At 40.2% G+C, this 16140-nt stretch overlaps 1 protein-coding gene across 3 annotated transcripts in view; it reads right to left on the reverse strand.

Annotated features, from left to right (window-relative positions):
- Positions 1–664: 664 nt before the first annotated feature.
- rrp1 (ribosomal RNA processing 1) overlaps positions 665–16140 on the reverse strand; it is a 19270-nt gene continuing 3794 nt past the window's right edge. For 2 of the 3 annotated variants that reach the window (XM_081369045.1, XM_081369044.1), the window contains exons 3-16: positions 15868–15925; positions 15565–15650; positions 15376–15437; positions 10964–11093; positions 9562–9626; positions 9225–9433; positions 7891–7985; positions 7551–7648; positions 7408–7427; positions 7221–7319; positions 5414–6051; positions 5225–5329; positions 1615–1663; positions 665–1401 (exon numbers count right to left, since the gene is read on the reverse strand). In XM_081369045.1, coding sequence (XP_081225171.1) covers positions 1247–1401; positions 1615–1663; positions 5225–5329; positions 5414–6051; positions 7221–7319; positions 7408–7427; positions 7551–7648; positions 7891–7985; positions 9225–9433; positions 9562–9626; positions 10964–11093; positions 15376–15437; positions 15565–15650; positions 15868–15925 — 1869 coding nt within the window. In that variant the 3' untranslated portion in view covers positions 665–1246. The remainder of the gene's footprint in view (positions 1402–1614; positions 1664–5224; positions 5330–5413; positions 6052–7220; positions 7320–7407; positions 7428–7550; positions 7649–7890; positions 7986–9224; positions 9434–9561; positions 9627–10963; positions 11094–15375; positions 15438–15564; positions 15651–15867; positions 15926–16140) is intronic. The other variant, XM_081369046.1, reaches the window with a different exon arrangement.

Here is a 16140-nt window from a genome sequence, read left to right on the forward strand (position 1 = left end):
TAGTGGAAACGCAAATAAACGCGTACCGTTCCGTACCGTACCGTACCGTACCGCTCAGTGGAAACGAGGCATAAGAAAACTTGGTACCGTGATGTTTAAATGTTTTTAGTACCGACTTGGTACCGAAGTACCGGGTCTTTTGACAACACTAAATGCATATTTAAAGAAAAAATGCGGCTTTTAATGTTGTTTATGTGTCTATGTGGTGTTTTTAATCTGCTTTAACACAAAGCATGTGTAAATTCATAAGTCGACACCATTGCTGAGTATTTCCTCCTTAAAACTGCAGTGAACCAAAGACAGTCTCAAAAACACGCTTTGAAATCGCTGGTGTTTCTGACGTCACAAACTACCTTGTAACCAATCAGATCAACGTGTGATCGTCAACCAGTGGATCTCTGAGCTGAGGGAGTGAGTGGAGGCGGGGCTCATTTGCATATTCATAGAACCGCGCATACTAAATGAGGCAAGGGTGTCGAGTTACATTCAAGATATTTTAAGGCATGAAGAATTTTTTATTCAATGAAAAAACGTTTCAATATGTCATTTTGGTGATCAAAGATGAGTTAAGAAATAAAACTGACTAACAGGGGACTTTAACCTGAATTACACAACAGCACTGCAGCAGTGTCACAGAATCAAGAGCAAGAATGAGAAAGTGATGTTATTATTCACTCACTGAAATAGAAAACTGAAATTTATTCAGAGTCGTGATATACACGTGAAAACACACTTTCATCACTCTTCCGGACAGCCCAAGCAAACCTCTGACGCGTCATGTTGTAAAAGCTGCGGTCAGATTTCATGCGCGCGACTGAACTCCATCATCATCATCGTCAGTTCCTCCAGGAATTGGGATTCACTCACTAGAGCAGGGATGAACATCCGGTCCAAGAGGAACATTTATGAAAAACCCACCCAGAGTCTTCAGGATTACTAGAAGACCAGAGCTGAAGTCTGCGGGACGGAGCCGATCATCCCAGCACAAGACTGATGTAGAAACTAAAACTCTCGGTTCTGACACAGTGTTCACTCATTATGAGGACACTTATGACACTCTGAAATGATCCAAACGGTCTAAAAAAGCCAGAGTAAAATATTGCAGCTCTCACTTTACATGTAGGAAGGAGAGCAAAACATGAGCACACTTTAAAAGTGAATATAAAATATATCTTTAGGCAAGTTCATTTTCTAAAGAGACTTTAGCAGATTAAAGTTCACAGAGAAGAAAGTACAAAGCTTTATTTTAAAAGAAGTCAGCGGCCGTGGCTCTTCTGGGGACGGCGGGCGATGCTGTGGGCGACTTCAACACGCTGGTCTTCGGGGTCCTCTTGGGGTCAAAGGGCACGCGGGCCTGACTGGCCACACCGACCCGCGAGCTGCGGTCGCTCTTCCTGAACTCTGCGGGACACACACACACACACACACACACACACACACACACACACACACGTTACTCAGACGGACATTTCTTCAAACATATTACAATGCTTTTACAGGTTTATTTGCCAGAAGTGCCTGAGAACCCCTGGAGCTCCACAAACACTAATGTTGCGTACTCCAGTTCATTCATTGATCAACTAGCTCATTTATACTAATAAAACACACACATACCCATGGTTTTATTATTCTTGAGGCCAAATCTGACTTTCTTCGGCAAAACCTGGAGGAGAAAACAATTAAAGAAATGTAAGATTAAGAAACAACTTTAGAAAGATTAAGGCAAGTTAAACGCAGAGCTTTTATAATCATCTTTAAGAGCTGCACAGATAACATTAACACCGTGATGAGGGGATGCAAGCCGATGTTTACGTAACATCCTAAACCATAGAGTGACTGTAAAAAAACATGATTAACAACTTCATTATACAAGATTATACAAAATACCATTTTGACAAACATTTGAAAAAATGGTTTAAATGTGAGGTTTACAATTTCATAAGAAAAGGAATGAGGCTAAAGTGATTATGTATTAATTAGGTAACACTTTACAATATGGTTCATTAGTAAACATTGTATTAACTGACATGAACCATGAGCAATACATTTGTTACAGTATTTATTCATCTTTGTTAACGTTGTTTAATAAAAATAGTCATTCATTGTTTGTTCATGTTCGTTCACAGTGCATTAATGTTAACAAGATTTTAATAAAGTATTAGTAAATGTTGAAATTAACATTAACACAGATTAATAAATGCTGTATAAGTGGAGTTCATTATTAGTTCATGCTAATTAATGTTAACTAATGAACCTTATTGTAAAGTGTTACCATTAATTTAAAACATGATTATATTTATATTCTAGATTCATTATTATTTCTAAATGTTTTGAATGCGCATTAGTTTATCGATACAGCGGCCAACATTTACAGCACTGCGTGTAAGATTAGGGGTCGATCTTCACAGTAGACTGAAGAAAAGCATCAGACGCTCTGAATAATAACGCAGTCTCTCTCTCTGACAGTAGATGGCGCTTATGAAACCGCAGAAACAGCGTTACCCCGTAAACAGAGCAGCGATGCGCTCATAACTACTTTATTAGGCATTATATGGAGGTACTTGAAAAAGAACATGCCATCGAAACTTGTGTCAGAGTGTGCAGGTATGATATAAACTAGTGGTCGACCGATATATCGGCCGATATTTGGCATTTTTTAAATATCGGCAGATACGTTTTTCTGATTGGGCGATGTGTTGGAAGCGGGACTTTTATTTTGACGGGCGGCGCTGAGAACACCAGCGCCAGAAGAGAACGGCAACGGCAGCTCCTCAGATCACACAGTGCTCACTCACATTCTCCGTCTTCATTCATTTACAATCTCTGTCAGTCATATCTAATACTTTGTTAAGGCCCTTTCACACTGGACGCGATTTTGACGCACGAATAATTCGCGCGATGGGTTTATTTTTTGATCAGCTGTTTGTGTAATGAGTGCTTCCACACCGAACGCGAATGTGCTGCGGCGAAAAAACGACTTTTATTTTTTTCGCTTCAATGTTGTTTTTTTTTTACTTTTGCGGCGACAGAATAGGCTTCAGCCAATCACACACTACAAGGACAACGATTTGAAAGACAATGTGTGGCGTAGCATTGCCAACCAACTCGGTTATCTCGACTGTGAGTATGTTGTGTGATAGTTTTAGTCGTTGTATAGTCCTGTGCAGTGTAGGCTAGCAGTCCAAACTACATTTTGGATAGAAAGCTAACACTATTATCGTCAAAGATATAGAGACAGAGACCGTGTTTACTTTGAACACGTAACAAAATGTAGTGAGACTATTTAGGGCTGCTTTTAGTATACTATTCTTTGTGTGATATCTACAGTTTCTAGTCGAATGATTTTTAACTTACTTACTTTGTGTGTTAAGTGTGTAGTTACATTACAAAACGCACTGTGTTTAGTTGAAGACGCAAAAAAACTGTGCACATAAGCACACTCCCCTTCAGACTCTCTGTTCTGTAAGATTGGGTGCACCCAAAACCTTCTTTTCTGTCTTTTAAATAAAATGAAAATTTAAACTCTGAACTCGTCTTCACTGCTATGACTATGACTGGATGATGATGATGATGATGATGATGATGAAGTGTGCATGTTTTCTCAGCTGTCGGCGCGATTCGCGCGAAAGTTTTGGAATATTGAAGCTCTCTGAACGTCACAGACGTCGCAAATTCGCGTCGCGGCTGATGTGAATGGTTTTGATGCGAACTATTCGCACACGAACTATTCGCTTTTTCGTTTCGCTTTTTCGTTACGCATCCGGTGTGAAAGGGCCTTTAGACAGAACTGGTAAACAAAGTAAATGGTAACTTATGCGAAGTAAGTAAAGTAAAGCGTTTGCTTTTATATGATTTGTAACAGTAAAGGCAAACAATCAGGCTAAAATACTTTCTCATTTGCCGTCAACATTCAGCAAATACGCATCTACGTCATTTAAACAAATCTCTGAATATCTAATAAACATTTAATTTCACAAACCTTGCAGATTTAATTGAATCCAGCTGTGATATCTTGTGAAGTGTGCATTACTGTCTGCGAGTGACGGTGTGAAGTGAGTGAATGCGAACAGAAGATCAGCTTCAGGAGACACGAGCGAAAAACTTTAAATCCTTAATTTTAAAATATGCTGATATCTAACCAGTTGCCAACTGTGTCATATTCATATCGTTTTCACTGTGTGCTGTATGTAAAATTAGCATTACCTTGTCTTTATTTGAAAAAATATGATTACCAGCACGAAATTACCAGATTACTGAGTGCCGTTAGTGTTTACCTTTTTATTCACATATTCATATATTTCTAAACAATTACTTTATGAAAAATACTGTAATATGCTTTTAAACTTTAGATGGCAACTTAAATTTGCAATCCTGTTTATTTAAAAAATGTTTTTATAAATTTATTAAATATTGATTAAAATAAATATATATAAAAATATCGGCCATCGGCCACCCTGCTCTCTAAGATATCGGCAATCAAAAAAACACTATCGGTCGACCACTAATATAAACACTATAAAGTAGATATTGTCATAGTTCATCAACAGTAGACATGAAGCGCTCACATTTATTTAATCAAATCATCGATTAGTTTAATAAATTTATTAAATAAAGTTTAATAAATCACATCGTCATATCGCAATTCCTGTTTTTTCATCCCCAAATTTAAGGTCTTAAAATTACAACTTTTCTTTACCATTACCAAGATATTTAAAGTCCCCCTGTGTTGAAGATCCAGCTTTTAATGTTGTTTATGTGTCTATGTGGTGTTTTTAATGTGCTTTAAGACAAAGCATGTGTAAATTCATAAGTCGACAGCATTGCTGAGTATTTCCTCCTTAAAACTGCAGTGAACCAAAGACAGTCTCAAACACACGCTTTGAAATCGCTGGTGTTTCTGACGTCACAAACTACCTTGTAACCAATCAGATCAACGTGTGATCGTCAACCAGTGGATCTCTGAGCTGAGTGAGTGAGTGGAGGCGGGGCTCATTTGCATATTCATAGAACCGCGCATACTAAATGAGGCGAGGGTGTCGAGTTACATTCAAGATATTTTAAGGCATGAAGAAAATTTTTTTCAAGAAAAAAACGTTTAAATATGTAATTTTGGTGACCAAAGATGAGTTTTAAGGGATGAAATGATTGACTACAAGGAGACTAACACATTTTATGGATGTTAGTTTCCTGAGCTCATATCTGAGCCGGAAGAGAAGGTTTGTACCTTTTTACTGAGCATGTATCCCGCAGCTTTACAGAAGAGGGGCGCGGGCGCTTTCTTCTGCCGGAGCACAAACTGCCTGGGCTTGACCTGGTGTTCCTCAGCCTCCTAATGAGAGGGAACGCAACTGTTCAGCGACTCAGAGATGCTGTAAACAGAGCTTTAGTATATCAGAGAGCCTGAAAGACTTACACCGATGAGCTTCGGTCTCTTGCCGCTGGTCTCGCCCGCGTGTCCGTTCACCTTCACATCTTCGTCCTTCACCCTCCTCTTCTTCCCTGGTTGGATCTGCTCAGCAAGGCCAGTCTTCTGCTGCTTCTTCTTCTTCTTCATGTTCCTAGCCGTCGAGTGTGCTGGAACCTCGAGCTCCTGATGAGCTTCTCCATTGGCGCTGGGCTCCGGCTCATCTACGGCTGGGTCCTTCTGCTTCTTCTTCTTCTTCTTCATGTTCCCAGCCGTCGAGTGTGCTGGAACCTTGAGCTCCTGATGAGCTTCTCCATTGGCGCTGGTCTCCGGCTCATCTACGGCTGGGTCCTTCTTCTTCTTCTTGATCAGTGTTTTCCGCGAGGCTTTAGAGGTCTCCCGCTGTTCCTCCACACCGGCTGAGACAGAGTTCACTTCATGTTCTGTGTCTTCGGCCTTCAGCTCGTCAGGCTGGTTTTCCCCGCCTCGTTCTGATAGCTCAGCATTAGACTGGGTTAAATCTGTGGACTCGAGCGGCGTCTGCTGATCCGCCTCGCCCTCAACACTCTTCAAACTTCTGTTCTTTCTCTTTTTCTTCTTGCCTTTCTTGTTTTTTTGGCTGGTGTCCTCAGTCTCCACCTGACCTGCTGGAGATCAATCAGCCATTGACACTTCAGAAACTATTAAATACTGAGCAACTTTAAAGGAGTTCACTTCAGAATTAACATTTCCTGATCATTTACTCTCCCCCACGTCATCCGAGATGTTCATGTCTTTCTTTCTTCAGTGGAAAAGAAATGAAGGTTTTTGAGGAAAACACTCCAGGATGTTCCTCCATATAGTGTCTTCAATGGGGTCCAACGGGTCGAAGGTCCAGATGTGAGTTTCAGTGCAGCTTCAAAGTCTCGACACGATCCAGCCGAGGAATAAGAGTCTCATCTAGACAAACCAGCCGACATTTATAACAAAATAAAGATTTATATACTTTTATCCACAAATGCTGGTCTTGCTCTAGCTGTGTCTTTGATGCGCCACACTTACGTAATCAGGTTGAAAGGTCACGTGTGTTAGGGTTCAGAAATGTAGAACAGGGCGAAAAAAGGCGTTTGACTCAGTCTTTGCACGTTGGCTTTGTAAACACTGGGTCTGTTCTTACGCCTACGTCACACTTGACCTTTCAACCTGATGACGTAATGTGTGTCTCATCACAGCTTGTGCAAGACCAGCATTTGTGGTTAAAAGTATATAAATGTTTATTTTGTTATAAATGTCGGCTGGTTTGTCTAGATAAGACTCCTATTCCTCGGCTGGATCGTGTCGAGACTTTGAAGCTGCACTGAAACTCACATCTGGACCTTCGACCCGTTGGACCCCATTGAAGACACTATATGGAGGAACATCCTGGAGTGTTTTCCTCAAAAACCTTCAATTCTTTTCCACTGAAGAAAGAAAGACATGGACATCTTGGATGACGTGGGGGAGAATATGATGAATATGAATATGATCAGGAGATTTTAATTCTGAAGTGAACTAATCCTTTAATGTGTACTTGCTATAGCATTAGCTGTTGGTTATTATGAATAAACTTACTGTTATTACAAGTGCCAAGAACACTGTGGATCTCGTACATGTTTCTATAAGTCTAGTCCAAACTAATTGTTTCACTTACACTTTTATATTTGACGCAATTGTGTCAATGCTTCCTCTATAATCATCATCGTGATTTTTAATACACAGCCACACTGCTCAGCTGACACAAGCTGAACACATCTCCATTATACGATGAGCACTAAACGAAAAGCTTTTTCTTTCTGACCTTTTTTTGTTAGTTTCTTTTTGTTTTTCCTTCGTCTGTTTTCGCTATAGTCTTCTTCATCCGTGGACACGTCCTCCACTTTATCCTGCGGGAACAGGCCTAGCCAAACACAGCACAGAGAACAGTGATGCACGTGACGGAGAGACAAACCACTTCACCAAACGTGCTTGATATCAAAAGAGTTTACCTTCGCTCAAGTCCCGGAAACTTCATCCCACGGGGAAAGAGATTAAAGAAAGATTTTAAAACAAACATAACTGACAAATTTGATGTTCATTGTGGTTTTTTTTATGTCTGCATGATTCTCTGTTTCAATGTGAAACTACTTACATTTTGACAAACTTGTAAATCTTGGATCGGTTAAAGCTTGGTATGTTTGAGTTACTGGCCACCTCAAAGAGTTTGTCAGCTATTGCGCCATAGTCGAACTGTACAAGACAAAACATCATAATTATTCACACACACATCTAACAGTGTTCACCTAGATCATCTGCTGGGATAAACACATTAATGTGCCACAGAACACCTCGAGTCCTTAAGCTAGGTCACTACAGCACAGGAACGCAATACTGTCAACACAAACGCTCTCATTCCTTATGCAATCAAATATATTCCTTGAAGAAGAATGTTAAATGAATAAAACACATGAGAAAGAGCCTGCGAAACACACCTGAAGAACTGGTCCACACGCATAGTCATTTTTACTATCCATGTCGTTTGGAATTGAAAACATGTCTTCATCACAGTCCTCCTCAGAGTCTGCCACTGTCAACAGAAACAACACATCTCCATCAAACGACAACTACAAATCATTTATTTTTTGTTCATTCATCTTTTCTTCCCCAAATCCACCCTGAGACCATAAAAATGACAGTGGCTGCGTTTACACGCACAACTTTTGTTTCTGAATCTGAATGTAGTGTTTACATGAACGCTAAACGTGATCTGGTTGATGTGTGTGTTTATATGTCACAAGCTTCAAATCTGAATATATTTTTTAACATGCGCACACTGCACAAATATACAGAGTTTCCCGCTGTCTGCGCATGATAACTATTCTCCCTACATCGGCTCTTAATTTCCACGTCATTGCGCTATTTCTACATCATTGCGCTATTCAGTCCCATTACTAACAGATTATTTAGTTGCATGTAGCCAGAGTAACGATTGGTTTAAGTGCAAAGGGATCAAATTCAACTTTAAGAAACTGTGAGATGTTGTGCGTTAGCATTGCTTTGAAAACTGACCCTTCACTATGACACTATTCCTCAGATCAACTTTGATATATTTCTACACTTCATTGGAGTCCACCTGTGGCAAAATCAACTAATACATTAATACTGGACATTAATTTGGAAAAGCACACACCCGAATATATAAGGTCTAAAACAAATGTTAAAGCATTTTATGTCGGCAACAAATTAAGCGATCTGATTATCATTAGTCCTGTTTAGATCCTACTTGTTTGCCTGTCACCGTATGTTAATTGAACTGTGAAATCTAACACAAGAGAAGTATGGAGTGCCTCATGGTTCAGTCTTAGGTCCTCTGTTGTTCTCCTTCTACATGCGTCCCTTAAACCCAGTATACACTGAACAGTCTTTTGTATCTTTTAAGATAATCTAGACAGATTGTTTGATGACTTCTTAAAGAGATAGACAAGACAGACTGTGTTACAAGAAAAAGTATTTCATGCCAGACGCGTCATTCTGTATCTACACTCATAAGTTCAAGGAGGCAATTCAAAAACAGTGGATCATATCAATATACAAGCAAAAGTCCATTTCAAGAATGAACAAAGTGGCATCGATGGGTTTGAAGTTTTGTGTTTGATAAACGGATTTTATTAATGGAGTTTGTAAACGTTTCATTATTACTTACACCAATGCAACTTTTTTTCTCTCTCAATAATATAATTTTATATAAACCTGGTGCAAATTATGCTGGAAAATGCGTTAATTAGTTTTGGCTAATGTTTTGGTCGTGTTTAGTCGCTCTGCCCACCGTTATCCTGCGCATCTTCAGTTTTCTTCTTAGAGCGGGCTTTAGTCTTCAGCTCTGTGTTGTCCTGTTGGTTGTCAGCTCCGTCACTAGCGTCCAGCTCTTCCCCGTTAGTCTGACGCATCTCTCGGAGAAGATCCTCGATGGCGAAAGGAACCTGATCTACAATGGTGTCGAACACATTGCTGCCGATGGCCTTCAGCAGGACCCGACTGAACAGCAGGGAAGAAAGAAGAAAGATGATTTAACCCAGAGATTTTGATGTCAAACTTGATGTCTCATATATATATATATATATATATATATATATATCAACTCAAGGAGGCAGTGAAGGTCGTACTCTTTGGTCTTGGCCATGGCCTTGCAGAAGGGCTCGATGAAGGTCAGGTTCTGCTCGGCAGTCAGCTGGAGGAGAAGACCAGAGATCAGACACTTATACACAAACATGAGAACAACGAAACATTTAAATCTCTGGGTTGTTAGACTAAAGACTTCTGTTTTGTGGTGGCATGAACCGATCATCTCACTCTTTACTACTAGTTACAGCAGCAAATAAACATCAATGAACATCAGAAGAAATGATGAAAGAAACAGAACAACTTCCTGAAATCAATTATGTCTCATGTAATCAGACATCAATGAGAGCAATGTCACGCAACGTCACATTTACCTCAGAAAAGCCATTAAGTGACCATAAACTAGATCGTCAGCTAAAAAAATAACTTGACCTCTAAATGACGTGGTAAATATTGAATAAATCTGTTAAATTCTTATAACAGGCACCATTTAAATGATATCTCTACAATGAAATGAAACAATTAGATGATTAGAGAGCAGAGAAAGCAGCCCTTCTTTCTATAGTTTGGAACTAAAAATGTGTTTTTGGGTCAAAATCATGAAGCAGGACAATGTTTTTCTTCATCATCAAGTAGGGATGCAGCGATATGAAAATATTGGTACCGATACTTCTTTATAATTCAAAGCCGATAACCGATATTTAAAATTTTATATAATTTTGAGAGCCTGATTATGAAATAACGAAGGTCTTACCATTAAAAGCCCTGTCTCAAGCACACAAGTTCTCATTATAATCTTATGTGGCCGATATGAGGGGATGGAAAGGCGTAGCGCCAAACATTAGCCCCAAACTGATGAGTAATAACTCACTGCGTAGATCCAAAAGGAACTCAAAATTCAGAAAGAAGATCCGCACACGAATATAGGCCAAAAAAGCTCACAGGATTTTATTGTCCAGAGGCCACAAATAAAGTGCAAGGTGTGCAAAACGTTTTGGGATTTTTGATATGACAAATGTTGTGCTGCACTTCACTGCATTTTCCTTTTAAAGTGATTCCAATCATATTTCAAGCAGTTCAAAACCGTCATGTTGAACAGTGCCTCAGCTGAGGGAAATAATACAAAATGATCAGCTTTAATATAGATAACGATAACATTAAGAATGAACATATATCGGCTGATACCGATATGGTGGCTGATATATCTTGCATCTCTATTATGGAGTTACTTTGAAAGCTCAAATGTGCTGGAGGAACGAGAACAAACCTCACCGATTCTCTCCTGGATTAAAACATCATGAGAGAGGTTAAATAATGATGAATGATAATGATCTTCTGATGAAGGGGATTACAGGCATTACTGTTACAAACAGATATGAAACCCTATGATGGATGTGACCAGGAACACTCAGATCAGCTGTGCCTCATCGGGCCGGCCGGCGTTACCTGTGCGGAGCCGACGTGGGCCAGCTCAGAGGTGTAGAGGTCCAGCACATGCAGGACGAGCCCGGCCGGAGCAGCACTGGAGCCGTGCAGGAGCTGATCCGAGAACAGCTGCAGGAACTCAGCCACCACACTGCACACACACACACACACACACACACACACGAATATATACTTCAATGTTCTGTCATTATGGGTTCCTGAGAGTAGACTGATCTGAACTTACAATATCAGAAGTGCAATCATCAAGAAGCATGTTTAATCAATTTAAATTAGATTATGATTTCACTTTTTTAACTCTAGTTAGTGTGTAATGTTGCTGTTTTGCAATGTATTTAACTCTGTTCCTGAACATTATAACCTCAACGTTTGTCTGTGCGCTGCACATTTTACAGCTTTCAGAGGAGAGTTCAATGCAGACTATATCTCCTGAAAGATGGAGCCATTCCCATTTTGTCGGGACAATCACAACTTTTACAATCACAAAAAAAAAAAGTATGTCTTATTATTTGTAGTAGTTTTTTCTATTAACAGTTCCAATTATAAGTTTTATGTATTTGCTGTGATGTGGAAGGAAGGGCACAGCTTTGCCTCCGCTAGCCTGCTAGCTAACATTACAGTATTGATGTAGTGTTTACTGTAGCTTTTGTAAGACTGTCCACTGGCCCTTAGGAAAATTATACAAGATTTTGTGATCGATTACTATTTGTATTACCATAGTTTTCCTGCAAACATGATTAAATGGTGGATAACATTGTATCTATAAGAAAAAGAAAAAAAATTCAGCACGATCCTCTTGTTTGTGAACATTGTCAGGGTCTGAATCGGGCTCGAAATGGCTTGAAATTGACGCCATTAATATTTTCATCTGAGTAGAGCTCGCGGTTATGAAGGGTCGGGTACAATCTCTAATCTCTGCCAATCACAGCACACTGGGCCAGCTAACCAATCACAGCACACTTCGTATTACGGAAGGAGGGGCTTCAGTGAGAACCAGACTGGGGAAAGAGGAGCTGTAATAATCTCAAATATGTGAAAAATAATGTGTATTTTGAACAATCAAGCATGAAAACATTCTAGCACACCCCAAAAACAAATTCAAGACTTCGTAAAAGGGCATGATAGGATCCCTTGAACTAGGGATGGGGCGGATCCGATCCAGTATCGGTATCGGGACCCGATACCAGCGTAATTCACGTATCGGATTTTCCCGATCCAACCTGCGGAGATATCTGATATCCATGAGTCATGTCTGCGCTCGCTTTAACGTCTGCTGAAATGACTCCAAAAGTTGTTCCCGCCGGCGAGTCTGCTAGCTGGCTGCAAACTGTGGAATGGATTTCCTGAACGGAGGCGCGGCTCAATGAGACACAGAGTTATGAGACACGCCCCCGCTCGGGAAATCCATTCCGCAGTTTGTGGCTAGCCAACAACGTCCGCTGTGTGGAAATACTTCACACTGGAAACACAGCAGAGCAAGACAGCAAAATGCTATGTTTGCAAAGCTGTAATTCAGAGCCCTTTGAAGCTCCCTCGCGTCGTACAACACAACGAACGCAATCAAACATTTTAAAAAGCACCACGTTACTGTGCGTTCACACCAAACGCGAATAGCGCGTCAAATTCGCGTCTAGATGGACGCTTGAATATTTTGAATCCATTCGCGCGTCCAGAGAAAAATTGACGTGCGTAAAAACCAAAAGTTTGAAGCGAAATCGACGCGCGTCTGAGGCGAAATCCGCTTGTTAGTTTGCACGATGCTGATGTTGATCGAGAATTTATTGCATCGGAGCGAGGATCACCCTTCAGATAGTGTGTGTGTAAGATGTTTACACTTGCACTTCAAGACGCAAGTATTTGACATTTCGGGAATGTAATAAATATTGACATGACGATCAATTTGAAACCCTTACAGTTGCATATTTGTTTTCAGAATGGGATTTTTCCTGTTAACAGGATTTCCTGTTTTTCTGACTTCCTTTTCTGAGCTTATACCTCAAGTTGCCTTTTGGGACATGCATGCATACATACATACATAACATATCATTCATACTTGCCTGTTGAGAGAAGTTTATTTCAGCATCATATAAAATAAACTAGGGCTGCAACGATTCATCGAGTTACTCGATTTACTCGAATACAAAAATTCCTCGAGGCCTCGTTAAATTCCTATGACGTGCACTATACGCGCAGGGATCTGATTTCACACGGACCGTTGTTCAGTGTTCAGGAAGCACAATAGCGCGTGATACATTTTGAATTTAGTTGGCGCGATGGCGGAGAGTAAAGATGTCGATAAAGTTTGGGATCGCTTCCTTCCAGCGTCGCTGAAACAAGGTAACGATTCTGTCCCCCGCATTTTTTTTAACCCAGCGCCAATATTTCCGCCCGTGCCGAAGCCTATACAATGATGTTCGCTGATTTTAATCCTGTATTTGCAGTGATGTCGTGATGCGGTTTGACTAGATATGATGTTTAGCTTTGATGTTTTAAAGTAGTAAATGTATTCATGTTCAACTGCAAGAGAGTATAGCCTAAAAAAGAACCCCTTCACACACACACACACGCACCCTTCGTCTCTCTCACGCGCCAGTCAGACCAATTGCGGCAATGCATCACATATGCTTAAACTTTTATGTAGCCACGCAACAATAATTTCAGCATGCATTCACTGTATACACCGAGACGTGATGGAGGAACAAATATTGTATTGCAGTCTTTGCGAGACCTTGTTTGTAGGCTATGTCACATCTACCAAATAGTTACAGACAACAACAAAAAAATGAAACTCCCCACCAGCCTGCTTCTTCAAATCCACTCGTACTTTTGGGGAAGACATAACCGGCTACCAAAGCAATTGAGCATAGAACATCTTAAATTAACAAAAAAATATAATACTACAAAACGTGCTAATATACTTCAACTAGCCTAAGTGAGAAACAAAATGCTGTTCTTTTTAACATATTTGCAATAAAACATTCCCCTTTTTAAAGCTACACTTATTTTTTTATAAATTGTATACATTGTGTACCTGTTTGGCTTGATATTTTATATTAATTTAATTTATTTTTGTACTCCGGTGGGTAATTTGTAGAAGGTGCAATCCTTTTTTTGTAATGTTGTATTAAGAAGACAAAACTAAGACCAAATGGCCTTTACTATTTAAGTTTGTATTCATAGTTTTACATGTTATACATGTTTTACAGTATAAAGTTGACTTAACTGTATTGTTATATAATTGTTGGCACTGGCACTTATAAACACTAAATGGGTAAAAAGTACAATAAATAGGCTTAGTTTTGGAGCCAAATGTTGGAATTGGAATAAATAGCTCCGTTTTTTTTTTTTTGAGAAATAAAAGCCAAATGCTTGATTATTTTACAGCCACATCATTTACATTATGCATTATTTGTTTTGGTTGTTTAAAAACACACTAATTTTTTTTATCCGATTACTCGATTAATCGATCGATAAAGTGCTAGATTAATCGATTACAAAAAGAATCGATAGCTGCAGCCCTAAAATAAACAATAATGATAATAATAATAATAATAATATTAAAGCAAACACAGCTCTGGTATCGGAATAGTATCGGTATCGGCCGATATCCAAATTCAGGGATCGGGATCGGATCGGAAGTGAAAAAATGTGGATCGGTGCATCCCTACCTTGAACTCATAAAACTAATAAAATTCATATTTTTTATATATTTTTTACAATATGAAAAATATACACAGCCAGCATATGCAGACTTCAGACTTACAGTCTCCGATATCGCCATTACAGCGGCACAACTCTGGACAAACTGAGGATCAGGGTTTTTTTGGTTTAAAATAGAGATTCTGAAACAATTCTAAACAGAATTGCGTGTGATTTACTGGAGGTTCTGCGAGAGCAGACGATGATGTCATGCACTCGTCTGTCCAACACACCTACTACTGGATCTATCAGCGTTTGCAAACAAATGATTCAATGACAAACACTAATTTAACTGTCACTTGTCGCCACCTACTGGTGTAATGATGTCATTTATACAATGAAGCGGCAAGTTACTTTCAAAATTTACTTAATTTCGATCACTACCGTAGACATCAGTGTTAAGTCTAAACTCTACACTTCTATCCAGCACTTCTGTGATAATCTGAGGTATTATAAGACAGAAATAATGAAACTGTTGAACAGACTGTTAGTGAAGCGGTTTCATATTCATGCCATCGGCTCTCTGGGTCAGAACACACATCTGAGCCGCTGTCGTGTGGAAATCAGGATGAGTGCGTTCGAGTCGAGATTGTTAATCGCGACGCTCTTGTCATCGTTTGATTAAGTGTACAGCCCTGCTTTTGATTTATTCACCCAAAGTGTGTTATATATCAGATTTCCCTTTAACGGCTGCACATGTCAGTGAGAGCAGTTACCTGGACTCCCACTTCCGTCTCTTCAGCATCTGGAACACCTCCCGGAACATGAAGCGGACCAGCTGACGCGGAGACAGAAGACACATGTTGAGATTCACACACACACACACACACACACAGACTGGTTAGATGTGAAACACAGGTCCAGCGCGAGCAGGAGCACTGAGCGCTGCACAGAGGCGGTCTGACCTGGAAGAACTTGTCCATGCGGAGCCGGTCGATGCCGGTCCACTCTCTCTTCATGGTCTGCAGGAACGCCTTGAAGAACAGCAGCTCTGCGGAGAGAGGAGAGCGGGTTCACACGCACACAGCACTCTGACACACACCTCCATCAGTCCAGGCTAGAGGCTCAGTGGGAATCCAGTGTCGGTCTAACTGACTGAAGATCTGTCTGAACTAGCATCATGGGTCACATGACCACCTGTGTTCATAGCTTTATATGTGGCTTTATTCTCAGAGGACAGAGGCGAAGGAAGGGTTTATCAGACTTACGGCTGTCGAGGGTCTGGAAGCTGTGGAGCAGCCGGGAGATCTTAGTGGACAGCTCCTCCTGAACACACAAACATCATGAGTGTGTGTGTGTGTGTGTGTGTGTGTGTGAGACACTTCCTCCTGAACACATAAACATCATGAGTGTGTGTGTGTGTGTGTGTGTGTGTGTGTGTGAGACACTTCCTCCTGAACACATAAACATCATGAGTGTGTGTGTGTGTGTGTGTGTGTGTGTGTGTGAGACAGTTCCTCCTGAACACATAAACATCAGGT

Source organism: Scardinius erythrophthalmus (assembly GCF_964197995.2).
Source record: "Scardinius erythrophthalmus genome assembly, chromosome: 6".
NCBI classification, from domain to species: domain Eukaryota; kingdom Metazoa; phylum Chordata; class Actinopteri; order Cypriniformes; family Leuciscidae; genus Scardinius; species Scardinius erythrophthalmus.